General features: G+C 47.8%; 1 protein-coding gene across 3 annotated transcripts in view; it reads right to left on the reverse strand.

Moving 5' to 3' along the window:
* Positions 1–21015, reverse strand: part of LOC129052638 (uncharacterized) — a 109283-nt gene extending 88268 nt beyond the window's left edge. For 2 of the 3 annotated variants that reach the window (XR_008517729.2, XM_054543371.2), the window contains exons 1-2: positions 20790–21015; positions 18771–18948 (exon numbers count right to left, since the gene is read on the reverse strand). Coding sequence is in view for 2 of the 3 variants with exons in the window: in XM_054543371.2 (XP_054399346.1) it covers positions 18771–18948; positions 20790–20861 (250 nt within the window). In the remaining variant the exon portion in view is untranslated. The remainder of the gene's footprint in view (positions 1–18770; positions 18949–20789) is intronic. The other variant, XM_054543370.2, reaches the window with a different exon arrangement.
* Between the last annotated feature and the right edge of the window lie 1705 nt (positions 21016–22720).

Here is a 22720-nt window from a genome sequence, read left to right on the forward strand (position 1 = left end):
TCAGACCAGGCAGATCTTATGCCCTCCCTGATTCTGATTGCAAGGATCCACTGTTCCCCTTCTGGCAGTCCCAGGATCCTCCTGAGAGAACCCAGTAGACCTGGATGACTTTCTGCTCTCTGTTCACAATCTGTCCTGGGCACATCTTTCTCCTGCTTCATGCCTGAAGTTGCCCATTAACCCCGAGTGGACTGGTTCCTTGAAGTGGGAAGCGGATTTAGAGATCACACTCGGGCTGCTACTCACACAGCCCTTTTGAGTCAGACACTCCAAACACACCCAAAATGGACACGAGACCCTCAGAGGGTGATAGGGGCTTGCTTCTAACTTCTCCTTGGAGGTTGAGGCTGGAATTTCTTACACCTGGCGAGACCCATCCCAAACTAAGACACCAGGGAGGATGGAAGGGAGACCCCTGGAGTTGTGGTTGTGGTCAGACTGAACCTTCCCATGGCTGCTGACTCGGGGCCAAGCCGCCTCTTCTCTGGGGCATTGGGGACACCTGAGGATGCCTCCCTGCTCTTGCTTTGTGGTCACCAAGAGATCAGGGTTATAACAACCCTATAATGTAGAGAATCCCTGTCCCCTTCCATGCCACTTCAGTCTTTAGGGAAGCAAACGCCCTCCCAGGAGCTCATTCCCATTCCTGGGCCACAGTCAAAGGGAAAACCGGATCCAGACATGAACTTCCTTGGGCCTCTGCATTTCCAGATATCCTGTCATTGCGTGCGTGGGGTCTACTGTCCCATCTCAGCTTGAGAAGAGCAGGCAAGCGCGTGGACACTCTACTAAGCAAATGCCCGCCGGAGTCAGTGGTTTGGCTTTCCTGCATCACAGCTGCTGGTGGGGACTGGGGAGGGGGGCATAGGGGGTCCTAGGAAGTAGTTTTCGTATGAGCCTGTGTCAGTGTTTGATGTCCAGCAGAGGGACCCAGCTGACTGTCCTAGGCGAGTCCTTTCTTCCCCTTCCTTCTCTGCTCTTGTCAAGTTGGTGACAATTTTCTGCTGGTTTTGATCTTTTTCTGTGACTTCTCACAGCCTGTGGGCCTGGTTTTCCTTCTGGACCTTGGTTCTGAGGGGCTGACCTCTCCTCTCCCTATTTAGACCCCTCTATGCCTCAGCTGGTCACTTAAGACCCCTTTACCTCTGACCCCAGAGGCAGGGCACTGAAATGGTGACCTCTTGAGACTCCTCTGTCTGTCTGCCAGGTGCATGTGGGTCCCCAAGACTTGCTCTGTTCTGTGTTCCTCTGTCTGGGCTCCTGTCAGACCAGCTTTGTCTGTGGGGTGAACTGGGGCCTCATCTCACGGAAAAGAGGGACACAGAGAGTGATATGAAATCCATTAACAAGTTTAAAAAAATCCACTACCCGGTAAAAAAAAGAATCCACTACCAGGTAAAAAATTTGGTTCTTAACATCATTAGTCATCTCAAACCTGTAAATAAAAATCACACTCAGATACCACCTACTGTAATTAGAATAAATATAACCAAAAAAGAAACTATCATTTTATCTAGAAATTCCAATAGTGAGTATACACTTCGTGAAAATGAAATCAGTATATTGAAGCAACAGCTGCCTTCCTAGGTTTAGGGAAGCACCACTCACAATAGCCAAGGTATGAAATCAACCTAACCTGTCCATCGACTGAGAGCAATGAAGGAACTTCAGCACACAGACACGATGAAATATGCCTCATCCTTAAAAATTCATGGCCTGATGTCATTTGCAGCAACCCCAGATGATCTTGGAAGTCATTAAGTTAAACGGAATCAGCTAGGCAGAGAAAGACAAACCTTGTATCATCTAAACCATGTGGAAGCTAAAAGAAAGTAGTTGAAGGTGAAGGTACAACAGTGTTTATGAGAGGCAGTGGGGAGGAGAGGGAACGGGCAGTCATTGGTAAGGGGTGCAGAGCTGCGGTTCCCGGGGAGGGATGAATTCTGCTGATGCACTCCACAGCAGGGTGATTGGTGGTACCAATATGGCAGCCTCTTTTTCAGCATAGCTAGAAAGGAGGACACTGAAGGTTCACAACACATAGAAATAAAAACTAGACATGGGAACAGATGTGAGAAACACCCTGATTTATCATTCCTCAGTGTATACAAGTAGGAAAAGATCCCACTGAACCCCCTAATTTTGAACATGTATTACAAAACAAATTTTAAAACTAGAAATAAGCAATACCAAAATACACACAGAACAATGAAAGTCCCTGAAGATCCAAAGCAGTTCCCAGAAATATAGATGCGGCTGAGACCTCACTCTTCCCAATGTCAAATTATGTTGAAAAGCTATAAATATCTAAACAACACGAGAGAGTCATAAAAATGGAACCATATGCCAATGGGCACAATTAGGCAGCCCAGAAATTCACCTGAATGTGTAAGTCAACACATTTCTCAAAAGAGCCCCCAAAACACAAAATGGGAAATGGCTAGTCCATTCAGTAGATAATTTTGAGAAAACTAGAAATCCAGACACAAAAGAATGAAATAAAACCTTTGTGTTTCACACTACACAAAAATCCCATTCAAAATTATTTCAAAATCCCAACAGGACACTTACACGTATAAAACTTCCATGAGAAAACTTAGGGTGAGCATTACATTTGGGAAACCTGAACCTATGCTCACAGATGCAAACAGAAAAGAAGATGAAGAAAACATAGGAGAAAAACACTCACGGCCACAGGAATGAATCCGAAATTATTTCTTCTCTTGATTGGACAAAAAATCACTACCAACAGAAGGAAAAATAAACATGTCGGAACACAAAAAACTGAAGAGCTTCTTCACAGGAATTTTTAAAAAATGAAGCAAAACAGCAGGCCCCTATAAACTGGAAGAAAACGGTTTTAAGTAATCGCATATCTGAGGGAGGTTCATATTGAATGTTTACCAGAAACAAAGACTAAGAAAACGTACACACACACACACACACAAATAATCCAACCAAAATTGGACAAAGAACATTAAAGGTCACTTCATGTAAGGACACATGAAACTAACAGGTAAAAGAATATGGGTTTTCCACATCACTGTCACCCAAAACACCTCAAATAACACTGCAGCCCTACCTGTCACCATACAAAAATTAACTTAAGATGAATGAAAGATTTCAATGGAAGACCTCAAACTACAAAAATCCTACAAGAAAACTTAGAAAAAAAACCTTCTCCACATGGGCTTTCCCAAAGTATTTATATGGCTTAGCCCCCAAAAGCAAACTGCAAGAATCACGGACCTGTGCAAGTTGGGCCTAATGATCCACAGAGCTGGGGCACAGAAAAGAAACTGCCAACACAGTTAAACACACAGCCTACAGGATGGGAGAAAATGTTCTCACCCATGCATCTGACCCACTTCTAACAGCCAGAATCTACAAGGACCTTAAGTAAGTCAAGACACAGAAAAATAATCCAATTTTAAAAATGAGACCCTGTCTCAAAAAACAAAAGAAAAAAGATCGGGAAAAAACCCACAACAGAACAAACCCAAATAATGTAAATGGAAGGGAACACAAATGAAAACAGAAAGTAATGAAAGAGCTCTTCCTGCTGAGCCCTCCCTGAGGGATGGTGGCAGGGAAGTGGCCAAGGAGCACGAAGCTGGGTATGTCAAGGTGGCTGCCCCAGACATGACTCCCTGTGACCCCAGATTCCTCTCTCCTGGGAATGCTAACCTGAGGTCTCCTGGGAAGAAGGTTTCCTTCCCACCACTGTCGGGATAGGGCCCAAGCCTTCAGCGCAGCACCAGCTGTGAACAGGGATCAAGAGCATAAATTGGCTCTCTTGACCTGAGTCTCCGGAAGCCTCAGGCGCCTTCCCAGGGGCCTCAAACTTGTGGGGCTCACATCAAGCGCCTGACCTCGGTCTTCCCAGCCCACATCAACCCTCATCTGCTGACATCTCCTCCTAAGGGAGCCTCCCTGCCACCCATCTCGTAGAGCTCAGCTCTGGGGATTACAGCAGCCCACAGCGGCCCCTAGAACTATCTCTGCGGGACTGTTAGATGCCACTTATCCCTGAGCTGAGACTGCAGGAGAGCAGAAGCTTGGACAGGGCCTTCCCAGCAACAGATGATCTGGTCCCCACAGCTCATCCAGAGGGGGACGCCCTTGCCAGTATGGGCACTGAGGCTGCTCTGTCCAGCTCCTCTGCCCACGTTGCTCGCACATGGAGTCTGGAGTCCCCAGCTGAGCACACAAAAGGATGCAGGGTACTCTTCCCAGGCTGTGCAGCAGGCACCAGGGCTCTGGGCAGTACTGTCCAGTCTGACTGTCACTCAGCCAGGTGAGGCGGGGCAGAGGGAAACCCCCGGATTCTTCGGATCCCACCTGCTTGGCCTTTGGAGCAAGGTAGAGTAGGGACAATCAATACCTGCTTATCCTGAGAGCATCTTCTCTCTCTCAGCACCAGAGTTACTCCTTCCCGAACAGCATTGGTGGGGGGGCCCCTCCTTGGTGCAGAGCTCGCTCAGGCCCATCTCCCACAGCCTCTCTCAGGGTTGCAGATCTGGTCCCCATCCTGGCCCTTGGAGGGCCCACTGGGCAGCTGGGTGCAGACTGGGGTCCAAGGAATGGAATTTAGAGGAAATGCTTTGTGGGCACAGGGTCTTGAGAGAGGTGGGTCTGTCCCTGCCTGAAGGCTGCATGGTGGAAGGTCTCAACTGGATGAGAAGGGACCCACAGATGCACCTGCCTTCTTCCTCAGCTTGCAGCTCTCCAGGTCCTATCTGTGCTTAGCCCACAAGCAGCAGACGTGCAGACAGACCCAAGCTCAGGTGGCTACAGGCCAGTAGGTGTCAGGGAGGCCAGCTGGGAGGCTGGGACAGTGAGAGCCAAGGATGGGCAGTGGCCAGGACAGTAGCCTGGGAGCTGGGTGGCCTCTTCACATCTCCAGCCCTCCTCGCCCTCAGTTGGAGGACAGAGGTCCTAAGGTGTGGAGAAGGCACTGAGGCCCCAAAAGGAAAGTGAGGTGCAGAAGCCAGGCTTGGGTGACAGGAAGTGGCAGCTGTCTCAGCTGTTTTGGAAGCCTGAGAACTGATTTTCCGGTCCTAAAGTGAGGGATGCTGGCCTCATGCCCCCTCAGGCCAGGACCCTGCACTGCCTGCGGCCATATTTAGACAGCACGTGGCCTCTGCTGGCACTGTCTGGGGACAGCAGAAAAGAGTTCTGAGGAGTGGACGTGGGAAGATTCTGCAAAATTTAAGAAAAGGAAACTTTTTTAAAAAGCCTGTGGGGCCTTCCCAGGCCAGCTCACAGCTCCAGGTGGGCACCCCAAGCATCTCAGATCCACAGAACAGCCACAGCAATGTCTCCTAGGAAGCAGCACCACCTGCCACTTGCTTTGGCTGTGACCTGCATCTCGGGCCTGCTCTCTGTGCATCTTGGCTGGAAGACAGCTGGGAAAGAGGCTATGCTCTCCTCCAGGGAGGGGGCCCAGCGGGAAGTGCATTAGCTGCCCGACCTGCTCAGGAACAGTATGGGCCACATGCCTGACCAAAGCCCTCTCCCCGACCCCTCTTCTCCCTTGGAGACCAGGACCCTGGAGTCGCTCTCTGGAGATCTGGCCAATAACCCTCTGGATCCCAGGGCTGTTTGTGGTTCCCTTGGAAGAAGAGGCAAAGGGCCCGAATGCCTGCAGCCCATGCCCGGGAGCTGGACAAGGACACTGCCCTGGAGTGGGCTTCCTTCAGACCCTGCTGTGGGGCTTGTCGCTCTCCATGCCTTCTCTGCTGCTTCCCTGCTTGACTTCAGCCTCACAGCATGTGGGGTGTGACTGGCATCAGGGGCAGGAAGAGGCCACCCCCTGCCTGAAGGTGAGGAGGAGGTCCCTAGGCAGGTGCGTGGCTGCAGCACAGAGAGACCAGTGCTCACCGGGCCTGGTGCTTGGCATACTCAGGGCCCTGGAGGATGGGTGCATGAAGCTGGTTTGCGGAACAAATGGGGCCTTGCTGTGGCAGGGAATGGGGAGCCGCCTGGGCCTGGCCTTCGGTCTGGCAGAGATGAACACCTCAGGCTGTGCAGTACCTGGCCCTCAGTCTGTCAGAGATGAATACCCCAGGCTGTGTAGCAGCTTCAGTATCATCCAACACCACACTGCCTAGGCAACACGTGCCTACAGTGTCTTGGACAAGACGCCCCTGTCAGCCCCTGGGCTGTGACTCAGTGGGCCAGCATCTGCCCAAGACAGGACTCCTGGGAGGGGCTGGCCATTGTCCCTCCTGACTCAGTGGCTCTCAGCTCCCTACCGTGCCATCGGGTGCTCTCAGGACAGACGCTTCCAGGACAGGCTCTTCTACAAAAAAGGGGTTACCTGCTGGGCCTGGAGTCACACCATAGACAAGGAGGCTTTTGGACATTTAGGCAGGGTCACTCTGCACACATCTCATCACAAAATGCATCAGCATTCCTCAGGGATGTGACCGTTTCTAGGGAGGGCCTCGTCTCTATCTCCCACTCTCCCCTCCACATGCCTCCCCCACCTCTCTCCACACAATATTGGAGCAGTGAGCCTTCTCCAAGTTCAGAGTCAGAGGCTAGAAGCCACTGCCCCCGGCCAGGTTGGAGGCCTTGACTTTGGAGCATTTAGAGAGCAAATGGCAAAGATGAGCAACCTGGAGCCACTTTGGCTGTTACAAGAATGGCTTCTCGGTCAGGTCCTGGGGCACTGCTGAGACAACATCTGACCTATGACCCCACCTCTTCTGTGGATGGCTGAGCTATTCTTTACATCTGAAGGGTTCCTCCACTCCCTCAGCAATTAGGTTCAGCCCTGGTTACAGACTAGGCATAAAATGTGTAAATTTATAGCAGGCTTCATAAAAAGCAACAATAACAACAGTGTGAGTTTCTGGGTAAGATCTCTCTAGATTGTGTGTGAAATGTGGAGCATCAGATTGTCACTGGCTCTCAATCTTCAACTAAAATAAACAGCGTAGTGCATGTGATGGTGCCAAAAGTATGGACAGCGGAGTTTTCATTCACAAAAGAATCTGGCCACAAGAGCTACACACACAATGCCCAGGAAATACCTTTCATTGTCCTTCCCAAGTTACGGAACAAACGCCTCTGTCCCCAGCCTTCAACATCAGTTCTGACAGAGGCAGTAACTATGTGAACACGGCATTTAGACCAAATAGGCTAATTCATTCTGAAATTTAATTGAGACAGCTACAATTTCCTAATCCTATGACCAGAAGAGTCAAGTGTTTCACTGAAGGTCTGTGATTGGTGTCTCCAGGAGCAGTCCCAGAAAGGAAGCAGCTCTTGCTCTTTCGACTAAGAAGAAGACAGAGGTGCAAGAAAGGCCACCACCCAGCAGCAGGGGTGGCGCAGGACTGGGGCAGGGCCGGATGTGTTCATGTAAAATAAGTGTACACGCTCCTTATGCTGTGACCAGGCTTCCTTTAGAATACAATGATGTTCTTAGAGGAGGCCAATGAAGGTAGAATTTGGATGAGGCCAAACTTACACAAAACCCTTCTACATCTTCATACTGGATTGTGTTACACATAAACCTCCAAGGACCTACAGGGATACAAGGACAAGGGCTTCTTAAACAAGAAGGATCAACATCCTTGTCGTATATGAAGATCCACAGAGAAAGCAGTCTGGGAAGAATTAAGTAAAGCGGAAAACAAGGCCAGAAGAAGCCGTGAGAGATGAGGAGTGAAGAAATCAAACTACAGGGGCCCCCAACAAGCCAGGATCAGAGTTCCCCAGACATGGCCATTATTGCTGGGACAAGGTGGCTGGAAGTGGACCTGAGGGGAGTATGTGAAGAACATGCCTGTGCTGGGGGGGAACTAAGCGGTGACGACGTTCTGTGATCATGGGTGTCAGCTGGGGGATGTTATCATAGGACAAAATTAGAATGCGTAACAGAAAACAGCAGAGTTGAAAATATGATTTCTCCAGGGAAAACAAGAATGTAGAAAAATGAAACAGAAGTAAGAAATATGTAACATGGAGGAGTTAACTTCCTGCAAAAAAATTCAACAGAGATTTATAAATGAGAGAATTGACTAATGAAATAAAAAAGAAAGATAATAATAGACACAAATAACTGTCAGGCCTCTGAGCCCAAGCCTGCATGTATACATCCAGATGGCCTGAGGTAACCAAAAAGTACAAAAGAAGTGAGACAACCAGCTCCTGTCTTAACTGATTGACCAACCTTATGACATTCCATTATGACTTTTTCCTGCCCTGTCCCAACTGACCGATCAATCAACCTCGTGACATTCTTCTTCTGAACAATGAGTCTTATGATCTCCTCACCATGCACTTTGTGTCCCCCGCCCCCGCCTGCAAGAGAAAACACCCTTTGACTGTGATTTTCCACTACTGACCCCAGTCCTATAAAAAACTGCCCCACCCTTATCTCCCTTCTCTGACTCCTTTCTCAGACTCAGCTCACTTGCACCCAAGTGAATGAACAGCCTTGTTGCTCACCCAAAGCCTGTTGGTGGTCTCTTCACATGGACACGCATGACAACAACAAAGCCAGAACTCGGTTCTTTGAGCAAGGTAAACAAGGCAAGTATTTTTAAGATTTAGTGCAGAAAATAAAGAACCGTAAAGATTACAAAGAAAAGAATTATATAACTATAAAAAGTTCTAATCAACAAGACAACTATCCTAAATATATGTGCAGCCAACACAGAACACCCACATTCATAAAACAAGTTCTTAGAGACCTAGCAGAGACCATACAGTAATAATAGGTGACACTTCAATATCCAATTCACAGTATTAGATTATTAAGGCAAAAAACAGATATTCGGGACATGAACTTGATACTTGACCAAATGAACCTAACAGCCATATATGGAACTCTCTACTCAGAACAACAGAATATATATTCTTCTCATCTGCACATGGCATATACTCTAAAACTGACCACGTGATTGACCATAAAACAAATTGCGGCAAATTAAAAAAAAAAAATCTTACCAGCCACACTCTCAGACCACAGTACAATAAAAATAGAAATCAATACCAAGAATATCTGCTCAAAACCACACAATTACATGGAAATTAACCTGCTCTTGAATGACTTCTGGGTAAACAATGAAACTAAGGTAGATATCAAGAAATTCTTTGAAACTAAAAAGAACAAAGATACAACATAGGAGAATCTCTGGAATACAGCTAAAGCGGTGTTAGGTGGAAAGTTCATAGAACTAAAATCCCACATAAAAAGTTATAGAGATCTCAAATTAACAACCTAAATCACACCTTGCAGAACTAGAAAAACAAAAGCAAACCAACCCCAAAGCTAGCAGAAGAAAATAACCAACATCCACCTGAATTGAATGAAATTGAGATGCAAAAAACTGTACAAAAGATCAATGAAACCAGAAGTTGGTTTTTTGAAAAAATAAAATAGACTGCTAGCTAGATTAATAAAGAAAAAATGAGAGAAGATCCAAATAACCAGAAATGACAGAGGGGACTTTACCACTGACTGCACCAAAATACAAAAGAAAACCATCAGACTATTATGAACACCTCTATCCACACAAACTAGAAAACCTACAAGAAATAGAGCAATTCCTGGAAACATACAACCTCCCAGGACTGAACCAGGAAGAAATTCAAACCCTGAAAATACCAACAAGTTCCAAAATTGAATCAGTAATAAAAAGCCTAACAACCAGAAAAAGCTCAACACCAGATGGATTCATAGCTGAACACTACCAAGAATATAAAACAGAGCTGGTACCATTTCTACTGAAACTATTCCAAAAAAATTGAGAGGGAGGGACTCCTCCCTAACTCATTCTGTGAGACCTGCATCATTCTGATACCAAAACCTGGCAAAGACACACCACCACCAAAAATACTTCAGGCCAGTATCATTGACGAACATAGATGCAAAAATCCTTAAGATGCCAGTGAATCAAATCCAGCAGGACATCAAAATCTAACCCACTATGATGGAGTAGGCATTATCCCTGGGATGCAAGGTTGGTTCAAAATATGTAAATTGATAAATGTGATTCATCACATAAACAGAACTAAAATTAACCACATGATCATTCAATAGGTGCAGAAAAAACTATTGATAAAATTCAAAGTACTTTAATGTTAAAAACCCTCAACAAACCAGGCACTGAAGGAACAGACTTGAAAATATTAAGAGCCATCTATGACCAACCCATAGCCAACATCGTACTGAACAGACAAACACTGGAAGCATTCCCCTTGAGAAGTGGAACAAGAAAAGGATGCCTCCTCTCACCACTCCTATTCAACACAGTACTGGAAGTCATAGCTAGGGCAATCAGGCAAGAGAAAGAAATAAAATACATCCAAATACAAAGGAAGGTAGTCAAACAATCTCTGTTTGCAGATAATATGACATTATACCTAGAAAACCCCATAGTTTCAGCCCAAAAGCTCCTAGATTTGGTAAATAAATTCAGCAATGTTTCTGGATATGAGTAGCATTTCTATACACCAATAACAGTCTAGCTGAGTGCCAAATCAAGAACAGAATCCCATTTACAATACACACGCGCGCGCACACACTCACCCCTAGGAATACAGCTAAATGGGGAGGTGAAATATCTCTACAATGAGAACTACAAAACACTGCTGAAAGAAATTAGAGGTGACACAAACAAATGGAAAAACATTCTAAGCTTGGGCAGCCATACTTCCCCCCAAAATTTACAGATTCAATGTTATTCTTAACAAACTACCAATGATATTCTTCAGAGAATTAGAAAAAACTATTCTAAAATTCATATGAATTTTAAAAAGAGCCTAAATAGCCAAAGCAATAAAGCTGAAGGCATCACATAACCTGACTTCAAACTATACTACAAGGCTACAGTAACCAAAATAGCATCATACTGGTACAAAAATAGACACATAGACCAATGGAACAAAGAAGAGAGCCCAGAAATAAAGCTGCACACTCACAACCATCTGACCTTTGACAAAGTCGACAAAAACAAGCAATGGGGAAAGGACTCCCTATTTAATAAATGGCGCTTGGATTACTGGTTAGCCATATGTAGAAGATTGAAAGTTGACCCTTTCCTTACACTATATACAAAAATCAACTCAAGATGGATTAAATACTGAAATGTAAAACTGAAAACTATAAAAACCCTGGGAGAAAACCTGGAAGTACCATTCTAGACATAAGCGCTGGCGAAGATTTTATGACAAAGATGCCTAAAGCAACTGCAACAAAACCAAAAATTGACAAATGGGATCTAATTAAACTAAAGAGCTTCTGCACAGCAAAAGAAACTCTGAACAGATTAAATAGCTCACAGAATGGGAGAAAATAATCATAATCTCTGCATCCCACAAAGGTCTAATATCCAGAATCTGTAAGGAACTTAAATTAACAAGCAAAAAACAACCCAATTAAAAAGTAGGAAAAGGACATGAACAGATACCTTTCAAAAGACATATACGCAGCCAATAAGCATATGAAAAAACACTCATCATCACTGATTATTAGAAAAATGTAAATCAAAACCACAATGAGATACTATCTCAAGCCAGTTAGAATGGCTATTATTAAAAAGTCAAAAAATAACCGATGCTGGCAAGACTGTGGAGAATACAAAACACTTACACACTGCTGGTGGACACACTGCTGCTGGGGAAGTAAATTATTTCAGCTGCTGAAATGTGGAGAATATGAAACACTTACACACTGCTGGTGGACACACCGCTGCTGGGGAAGTAAATTATTTCAGCTGCTGAAATAATCACAGTTCGGGAATTTCTCAAAGAATTTAAGGCAAAACTACCATTCAACTCAGCAATCCCATTACTGGCTATTATACCCAAAGGAATATAAATTGTTCTACCATAAAGACACATGTACATGCATCCTCATAGCAGCATTATTCACAATAGCAAAGACATGGAATTAACCTAAACGCCCATCAACATTAGACTGGATAAAGAAAATATGGTACATATACAGCATGTAATACTACTCAGCCCTAAAAAAAGAATGAGTTAATGTCCTTTGCAGCAACGTTAATGGAGCTGGAGGCCATTACCCTAATGGAGCTCACGCAGGAACAGAAAAACCACCACCACATATTATCAGTTATAAGTGGAAGCTAAACTTTGAGTACACATGGACACAAAGAAGGGAACAACAGGTGCCTACTTGAGGGTGGAAGGAGGGTGAGGATGGAAAAACTACCTATCGGGTACCATGCTTATTACCTGGGTGACAAAGTAATATGTGCACCAAACACCCACAATATGCAAGGTCAAGAGATCAAGACCATCCCGGCCCACATGGTGAAACCCCGTCTCTACTAAAAATGCAAAAATTAGCTGGGCATAGTGGTGTGTGCCTATAGTCCCAGCTACTCAGGAGGCTGAGGAAGGAGAATTGCTTGAACCTGAGAGGCCTTGGAGGTTGCAGTGAGCCGAGATTGTGCCACCACACTCCAGCCTGGTGACAGAGCAAGACTGTCCAAAAAGAAAAAGGAAGCCCATCAGTTATAAATGGGCAACTTTACCAGATTCAAAGGAAGCATCCAGGTCATCCCCAAGACCTCTGTAGACTTGTGGCCAATGGTGTTTCAGTCATGTCTTGTGCTCTCTGCCAGCAGCCTGACATCAGCCATTGCTATCCCATAGTCGCCATTTGCACACCGCTGTGCACATCGGTCACTTCTTTTTTGCTGATCTGGATCAAGTCCCTCTCACCAAACACTGGCGTGTCTTTGTGTGCACTGCACTCTCCACTGTCAGCCTCTGCTGCATGGTCCCCTTACAGATGCTGAATGTCCCATGCGTGCTGCTCTGAGCCATGGGATATGATAATGTCCAGTCCCTCGGACTCCGTGAACTCCTCCATACTTGTCTTCTTCACTCCTCACAAAGCACCCAGTCCTCGTCCACATGAGTAGATAGGCAAGTGCTGTCCCCATAGGCTCTTTTCACTGAACTCCCACGGAGGGCACTGAGGACTGGCTGGGGGCACCTAGGACTACTGACTGTTCTGCCTTTGTATAGACACGGTCTATCCTGGAACAAACCCGTCTTCCGAGGGAGTTGATGGAGGGGCCACTGTATTTATAATGCCCCAGGGACCTGCTCACATCTGCTCGTCCTTTCTGTAACCTCTACCTTGGTTGGACCTGCCCGTGGGCCGCCTTTAAACCTCTGCAGCCCACTGTGACCCCCTCACCGTCACACAACACTGTGTCTGCGTCTCCATCTACACAAAGCCACCTGGCAAGAAAGACACCCCCCTCCTCTCAAAGATTGACACTTTTCAGCAAAGGGTGACCCAGAAAAGATGCAGACAGAACCAGGCCAGTGTACCTAAACAATACCTACCCAAGGCATGCACAACTTTCTACAGTACAAGAAACTCATACTTCTTCATTTCAATGGACTTCACAGGAGAGTTTAGAAATGAAGATTGGACAAACATAGAAGACACACATAAGTATAAATACACAGAGATGTTGGGCAGACATGCCAGGCAAACACTCATGAAACAGAAGATGATGTGGCTGTGGTGATAAACAGCAAACTCAATACGCTTGAAGACAACACGTGTTATTTTGTCTTTAGAAGATCAATGCCTAGGCCAGACCAGTGGCTCACACCTGTAATCCCAGCAATATGGGAGGCTGAGGTCAGCAGATCACCTAATGTCAGAGGTTCGAGACCAGCCTGACCAACAACATGGAGAAACCCCATCTCTACTAAAAATACAAAATTAGCCAGGCGTGGTGGCACATGTCTGTAATCCCAGAAACTTGGGAGGCTAAGGCAGGAGAATCGCTTGAACCCGGGAGGCAGAGGTTGCGGTGAGCCAGGATCATGCCATTGCACTCCAGCCTGGGCAACAAGAGTGAAACTCTTGTTTTTAAAAAAAAGAAAAAAAAAAAAGAACATTAATGCCTGTTAATAAACAGTTCAATTTAAAGAACAGAATTTCAGTCCTCAGCTCCAACACTGATCAGCTTGGACAAATCTGTTCCCTGCTCTGGACCTCGTTTTTTGGATATTTCACATGGGGATAATAGCACTGATGACTGGGTTGTGGTGAGAATTAAGGGAGACAGAATGCATAGTAAATCCTTCATAAAAATGGGCTTCTGTGACTTGGGGTGAGCTCCTGGAGGACAGGGAAGTGTCCAGTTTTTTCCAGGACACCTCCAGGGCCCCACCCCAGGACTTTGCTCTGTGCCAGACACATAGTAGGAACACAGATTGCTGAAGCAACTGAGTCTCCATTTCTGTGGCTACTGGTTAAAGACCCAGAGAGCCAAGGCAGGCTTCCAGAACGCCCTCCCCCCCAGGCCAACTCTCCTGTGTGTATCCATCTCATTTCCTGGGTAGGTGGGGGCAGAGCAGCAGCCGAGGCCTGGCCTTCTGTGCTGAGTCTGGTGGGGGCCAGTGGCAGCTGCTCCTCCAGGGGAGCACCTCCCAATGGAGACTAGGAAGGAGGAGAGAGCTGGGGGTGGTAGTGTTACCAGAAAAGGGTCCCAATCCAGACCCCAGAGAGAGTTCTTGGATTTCTCAAAAGAAAGAACTCGATATGAAACCCAATTTTATTTTTACGTTAGTACATCTTTAACGCTAAAGCTACTTTTTAATAATAAAATTTTATGAATCCAGTTTTAATTAATGACTATAAGGTAAGATTTTCATAACTATTTATAACTCTTTATAATATTTTTTCTTGTTAAAAAATTGATCAATGTTCCAAAAAACCTTATTATTTTGACACATGGGCCCAGATTCTGGCTCTGTTTCAGTGCCTTCTAACATTTTATTTATGGAAGAACTGAATAATACCCTTTTCATTTTGGTCAACATGCTCAGACACACAATTCTTTACAAAGTTAAGTTTCATAAACGTCCTATAACTTGCTTAAATTTTATTTTCTTTCAGCTAAAGATAATACTTAAAATTTCTAAGTTTAGACAAAACTCTTTTTTTTTTTTTTTTAAGACAGAGTCTTGCTCTGTCGCCAGGCTGGACTGCAGTGGTGCGATTTGGCTCACTGCAACTTCTGCCTCCCAGGTTCAAGCGATTTCCGTCTCAGCCTCCCGAGTAGCTGGGATTACAGGCGTGTGCTACCAGCCTGGCTAATTTTTTGTGTTTTCAGTAGAGACAGGGTTTCACCATTTTAGCCAGGATGGTCTCGATCCCCTGACCTCATGATCCACCCACCTTGGCCTCCCAAAGTGCTGGGATTACAGGCGTGAGCCACCGCACCCAGCCTTCCCATGCCTTTTTTTAAAAAATCAGAAACAGGTAATTTTTCTTTTTAGTATAAGCTGTTTTAATTACGTACCAGGTGCAGAGTCTAGGATACAAGACAGAACTGCAGATAAAGTCAACTCTTTCTAGCATAGCTAGGAGGCATGGCTAACTCCACCTGTCCCAGGGCCTTACATAGAAATCTAACAGCTCCAAACCACATAATCTGAACAATTTTCCAAAGTCAAAGAAGCGGTTTATGACATTAAAGCACTTAGCAAATTTAACCTCTGACTTAATTTACACCAAATGTCTAAATTTTGAAGATATTTTCATTTTACCAATAACTCTTAAAAACCTTTATTCCCCAAAGATTACTGAAATCACATGAACTAAAAGGCATTAGAGCTTCTATTTTTCTGAAGTATTTGAGAGCTTTCATTCTCTTTAAAGCCAGTTAATTAGAACTCCTTTATACAAACATCCCACATACAGCACTTCTAGACAAGATCGAGCAGTTCTAAGTTTTTCTTTCCCATGTTACGGCTTTCTGACTTGTCCTATTTCCCTCTTTTTCTAAATAGTCATTCTACTTTAGGACAAGAATTTGTAAAACAAGATCCTCCCTCCCACAAAATCTCTTTCCTTCATAACCTTCTTTACCATAAATACATCTTCTTATCTGCAACTTTCTTTAGCTCTCTTTCCCCTACTGATTTCTAATGTCCACCCACAACGAAAAGGTCAGGTAAAGCAAAAGGCAAAACAAAGCACAGCCTTCCCCAGCTTTTCAGAGGGACCTGTCTGCTTACACTTCTTGGGGTCCAGGAGGAAAACAGAGGCTCCTCCTAAAATGGGGTCTGTGGCACCTTCTGCTTTTCCCAAGGAGTCCCAGGCTGCCAGAAATTACCTTAGCTCCTCTCATGTGGCCATCAAGAGTGACGACAAGACAGACTACGGAAATAATTCAGTCAACTGAGAAGCAAAACTTAGTACTGCCCCCATTGTAAAGATGGATACACGAAGGTGCCAAACAGTTTAAAAATTCACGTACACATAGAGTTAGGCTCCAAAGCTCACTCAACCATCCTGGGAGTGTGCTAATGCTACGCCCAGTCACTGATGCACTTGGTATGGTAGCTCATGGCCCCCTTAGAGCTTAGAACCTGGGTTTCATGTCTTCATCTACAGCTATATAATTTAACAATTTTCCTCTGAATTTGTTGGATTCTACCCCTATATATCTCAAATTTTATTAATATTACTCAATCTTAAAGGAGACTGTGATGCCTTTAGTCTGCAGAAACATTAACCTAATAAACAAAGGACTACATGAGGTTAACGGTATTCAAATTTTTTCTATATGCTTTAAAACACTGAGGCTATGTATTGAGAAACACACCTAAGAAACTGCAACCTATCTACTCTGGACAAAAATTTAGACACCACGTCTTCAAAATAAGCTATATAGTGGTACTTAGGCATATTTTTACATATATCAACAGTATTTTACATATTCATGACCTTAAAAATAATTTAAAAAGTGTAAAAATTATAGACCTTATATATTTGTTGGCTTGAAAAAAATGACACAATATAGATTGTTTCCTTAAAGCAGTCAATACAATACATAAACTTCTAGAGTAATCAGTAAAAAAAAGAAAAAAAAAAGTTCATAACAAAGGTAGTAACATTAGGAATAAAAGAGGGTTCAACACTGCAGGTTCTTAAAGGCAAAAGTTAGTGAAGCATTGTTTCTGGTTGTGAATCTTGGCCTAAAAATATATAATTACACGTGATCCTCCCCTTCCTTTTCCTGTTGCAAAGATGTGATGAACCAAATTTGCTCATGAAGATGACAATACTCCTGAAAATGGTGGCAGAGAAATAAAATGAAGTGAATATGGTTCTCTTAATGATCTCATACACTGGAACTTATTACCTCCATGCCTCTTGCGTATCTCCAGATTAATATGTGAGAGAGAGAAAATGGCTGTTTGCGACCAATATTTTATTCGACGCTTCATTTTTTGATTCCCCAAGTAACTACTTACAACGAATTAACAGGATATGAAAACACAACTACTCAAGAATCTAAATAATTATCCAACTGATTTTTTCCTCATCTCTAAAACAATAACGGACCGATCATTTTAAAAATACAACACACTGGGCCGGCGAGGTGGCTCACGCCTGTAATCCAAGCACTCTGAGAGGACGATCACAAGGTTAGGAGTTCGAGACCAGCCTGGCCAACATGGTGAAACCCCATCTCTACTAAAAATACAAAAATTAGCTGGGCACGGCGGTGTTCGCTTGTAATCCCAGCTACTCAAGAGGCTGAGGCAGGGAAATTGCTTGAACCTGGGAGGCAGAGGTTGCAATGAGCAGAGATCACCACTGCACTCCAGCCTGGGCAACAGAGCAAGACTCCGTCGGGGCAGGGTGTGGGGGTGGGGGAATACAACACACTGACAAGTGGTCTATTTTTAACTCAGTTTTGGATTGTTGTTTGTTAAGGCCATTGCTTGGGATAAAGAAAACAAAGGGAGGAGGAGAAACAAGAAAGGATACAAGAAATAGAAGCAGCAGCATAAAAAAATGAAGAGGAACAAGAAAATGATGATAAGCAGAAGAAAAACCAGGCTGGAAAAAAAGAAAAAGAACAGGTAAGAGAATCAAGGAAACCTATTATACATTTTGTCCCCTTCCTAGTTCATGAAATTTTAAAAAGTCCAAGAAAATGTGGCACATATACACCATGGAATACTATGCAGCCATAAAAAAGGATGAGTTCACGTCCTTTGTAGGGACATAGATTAAGCTGGAAACCATCATTCTCAGCAAACTATCACAAGGACAAAAAACCAAACATTGCATGTTCTCACTCATAGGTGGGAATTAAACAATGAGAACACTTGGACATAGGAAGGGGGACATCACACACCAGGGCCTGTTGTGGGACGGGGGGAGGCGGGAGGGATAGCATTAGGAGATATACCTAATGTAAATGGCAAGTTAATGGGTGCAGCACACCAACATGGCACATGTATACATATGTAACAAACCTGCACGTTGTGCTCATGTACCCTAGAACTTAAAAACAAACAAACAAACAAAAAAACTCCAAGAGCATCCCGATAAAAAAGAAGCAAAAACATACACAAATAGTCACTCCCCCAAACTTTTGTTAATAACATAATGGTACCACTCACGCCTGGCTCAGGTGCCAGCAGGAGGAGGGCGCCCTCCAGATTCTTCAGGAGATGCGGGGAAGACTCCTCCTTCCCCTGGCTGCGCCTCCACCACTGTCACAGAGGCCCACAGCTTCCTACCCACCTCAGGCCAGGCGGGGCTGCCCTGCAATGCTCCCACCTGCTTTCCCGGCCCCTAGACTTGCTGCTGCTGCTGCCACCACTAGTACCGATGCTAATACAACTACTACTGCTGTCACCCTCAATGCACAGGCCCACCCTACAAGGCTCCTAACACCTGACCACTGCACTGCCTGTGCCCTGGCGGCAGCCAGCCGCCCTCCTACCGCTCTGGCGCTCTTCAGTCTTCATTGCTGGCCTCCTACTGCTCCCGCGCTCTGACTCTTTAGTCTCATGGCCGCCACCAACCACACCGAGGCAAGCGGTGGTGCCACAAGCTCCAGCCTCCAGCAGGCAGCTCCTCCTCCTGGCATGAAGCAACTGGGCAGGCAAAGCCAGGAAAGCCTAGAACAGGATGCAGAGAGTGATAGCGTTACAGCCTCACCTTGTCATGCTGGCCACTGGACGGCAGGGCCCAGTTTCAGCGAAGGCACTCACACCCACCCTCCAAAGGCCAGCCTCTCCTTTTGGCCCAAGTTGGCCAGGAACTAGGGCCTGGAGTGGGGACTGGAGACACCACAGTGCCTCGGCTTCCTACTCCACTAGAACCGCTGGGCCCACCCTGGCTGCATTCCTCGGGAAGCAGGAGCAGCAAAAACTCAACCCCAGCCAGCCCTCCCAACCTGAGTGCCGGTTCCCTTTCCTGACGCCTCCACCCACGGGGCCCTGTCGCCCCGCAGTGTCCGCTACTGCGGGCCCGGGGGTCCCAGGCAGTCTCCGCAAGAGAGAGAGGGCGCGGGCCTGGGAACCACGGCGGGTCTAAGTGCCGGGCTGTGCTCAGGATCCCCGCGGAAACGCTGTGCACCTGCCGCGCTCCAGCAGGAGGAAATGGCCCTCTAGAGTCTGGAGTCCGGGGAGACGAGGACCGCTCCTCTGACCACCCGTCACTGACACCTCCACCGCCCACCGCCAGGAGGAGCAGCGCAGCCCCCAACAGCACCCCTAACCCGCCGCCGGCAGTGTAGCCCCCAGATAGCGCCTCCAACACCTCGCCCCCCACCACCAGCAGTATAGCAACCGATGGCGACCCCAACCTGCCTCTGCCTCGGACACTGCAACACCCGATGGCGCCCACAACCCGCCCCCTGCCGCAGGCAGTGCAGCCCGGGATAGCGCTCCCAATCCGCTCCCTGCCGTACGCAGTGTAGCCACGAATAGTGCCCCCAACCAGACCCCTACTGGGGGCAGTAATGCACTGATATGGCACCCAAACCGCCCCCCAACTGCGGGCAGTGCAACCCGGGATAGCGCCCCAACCTGCTCCCCACCGGGAGCAGCAACCCAGGAAGGCGCCACAACTCACTCCCTGCCTCCGGCAGTACAGCCACGGATAGCGCACCCAACCCACCCCTGCGCGGGCAGGGTAGCCCCGGATAGCGCACCCAACCCGCTCCGCCGGAACCAATGTGGCCCCAGGTAGCACACCCACCAGCTCCCTGGCAGGCAGTACAGCCCTCTGATAGCACCCAACCCGCTCCCTCCCAAAACGGGCAGTGGTTCCGTCCCTCAATAGTGCCCCCAACCAGCCTCCCACTCCCTCTACACGAGCAGTCTGGCCCCCAGTAGCACTCCCAATAAATTCTGCTACCTCTGTCTCAGTGTAGCCCCAGAAAGCGCCCTCAACACCCCCCCCCTCCCTGCTGCCAATAGTGTAGGACCCTATAATGAGCCTAACCCATCCCCCACCACAGCATTGCAGCCCCAGATAGTGCCGCCAACCCGCTCCCTGCTGTGGGCAATGCAGCTATGGACAACGCCCCCAACCAGCTTCCAGACGCAGGCAATGATGCCCTGCATATCACACGTCCCGCCCACCGCAGACAAAGTAGCACCCGATAGCGCCCCCAACCCGTGCCCGACAAGGGCAATGCAACACCCGATAGTTCTTCCAACTCGCCCCCCGGACACGGCCACTGCCACTGCATCCCCAGATAGTGCCCCCAAAACTCCCCACTGCCACTAGCAGTACAGCTTGGGATAGTGCTCTAACCCACCCCCAGCCACGGGTAGCGCACCCCCAGATAGCGCCCCCAACCCACTCCCCTCCGTGGGCAGTGAGGCCCCACATACCACATCCAACCAGCCCCCTAACACAGGCAGTGACGCCCTGGATAGGGCCTCCAACCCGCCCCACCACGCCAGACAGTACGGCCTGGGATGGCGAACTTTTCCCACCACCATTTTACCATTCTGGCTGCACGGCAGTCTCCCTGGGCCGCACCAACCGCAGCAGCGAGATGAGCCATGGCAGGAGCCATGGCAGGCTCCAGCCTCCAGCGTGCTAACGAAGTGGCTCCTCCTTTTTCTCTAAGCTTCCAACCTCCAGCGTACTCAGGAAGTGAGTCTTTCTCTTTTTCCTCTAAAACAATACTAACCAGCTACACAAGCCGACGCAGAAGAGCCTGGAATGACAAAACTCCCCACTTGGCATCATTTATATATTAGAGTTTATGCAAATGAAGTTCCTGGGCTACATGTTGTGATTGGATGAGGGAGACCTCTAGGCCTACTCTGATTGGACTTTGTTATCATGTTCTGATTGGTTGTCCTAAGACTTGCTCTCATCCAATCAAAACATGCAAATAAAGCCCAATCAGAGTAGACCTAGAGGTTTTTCCTCTCATCCAATCAGAACATGTAGTCCAGGAACTTCGTTTGCATAACCTCAGTAAGGGGAAGACTCGCAGTTCCAGGCTCTTCCGTGTCTGCCTGTCTATTGGCTCTGAGCGCTCCTCAGAAGAGGAGCATTCACCGGTGTGCTATCTGGAGCTACACTGCCCAAGGCTAGGGGGTGATTGGGGGTGCCATCGTGGGCTACACCGCCAGTGGTCGGGGGCGTGTTAGGGGCAGTAGTGGGTGTTGCATTGCCCACGGCAGGGGAAGGTTGGGTGCGTTATCCCGGCGTCATTTCCCACAGCAGCAGTGGGGCTTATTGGGGGCGCTATCCGTGGCTGCACTGGTCGCAGCAGGGTACGAGTTGAGGGCGCTGTCTGGGACATCAGTGCCCATGGTGAGGAATTTGTTGGGTGTGATATCCAAGGCCCATGGCTGGGGGCTGGTTGGGGTCGCTATCCATTGGCTGCACTGCCCACAGCCAGGAGCATATTGTGGGCATTACCGCAGGCAGACTGCCAGTGGCGGGTGTGGGGGGTGCGGGTTGGGTGCTATGGGGGACTGCACTGCCCGGCAGGGAGTGGCTTGGATGCGCTATCCGGGGTTGCATTGCCGGGGGAGGGTGGCGGATTGGGTGCACTATCAGGGGCTACACTGCCTCAGGGAGTGGGGGGATGGCGGTGCTATCTTGGTCTACACTGCCGGTGACGGGGGGTGCGTGTTGGCGTTATCCGGTGCTGCACTGCGTGCGGTGGGGGGCTAGGGCCGGGGGGAAGGGTTGGATACACTATCGGGAACTACACTGCTCGAGGCAAGGGGGGGATTGGGGGCGCCATCATGGGCTACCCCACCGGTGGTTGGGGCGTGTTAGGGGCAGTAGTGGGTGTTGCACCGCCCATGGCAAGGAGCGGTTTGGGTGCATTATCCCGGGCGTCATTTCCCGCAGCGGCAGGGGGGGCCTTGTTGGGGGCGCTATCCGTGGCTGCACTGGTCGTGGCGGGGCACGGGTTGGGGCACTGTCTGGGGCATCAGTGCCCATGGTGGGGAAATTGTTGGGTGTGGTATCCGAGGTGTCACTTCCCATGGCTGGGGGCTGGTTGGGGGCGCTATCCATGGGCCGCACTGCCCACAGCCAGGAGCGTGTTGGAGGCATTATCGGGGGCCGACTGCAAGTGGCGGGGTTGGGGGCGGGTTGGATGCTGTCGGGGGCTGCACTGCCCTGCAAAGAGTGGGTTGGGTGTGCTATTCAGGGTTGCACTGCCGGCGGTGGGTGCAGATTGGGCGCACTATCAGGGGCTACACTGCCGCAGCGAGTACCGGGTTGGCAGCGCTATCCTGGGCTACACCGATGGTGGCAGGGGGCGTGTTAGAGGCGCTATCCGGTGCTACCTGCACGTAGCGGGGGTTGGGTTGGGTGACCTACAGCAGGCGTCACTGCCCGAGGTGGGGGGCTTTTTGGGGGCGCTATTCCGGGAGTCATTTCTCGTGGTGGGGGGCTGATTGA

The sequence above is a fragment of the Pongo abelii genome, chromosome 23, assembly GCF_028885655.2.
Source record: "Pongo abelii isolate AG06213 chromosome 23, NHGRI_mPonAbe1-v2.0_pri, whole genome shotgun sequence".
Taxonomy (NCBI): domain Eukaryota; kingdom Metazoa; phylum Chordata; class Mammalia; order Primates; family Hominidae; genus Pongo; species Pongo abelii.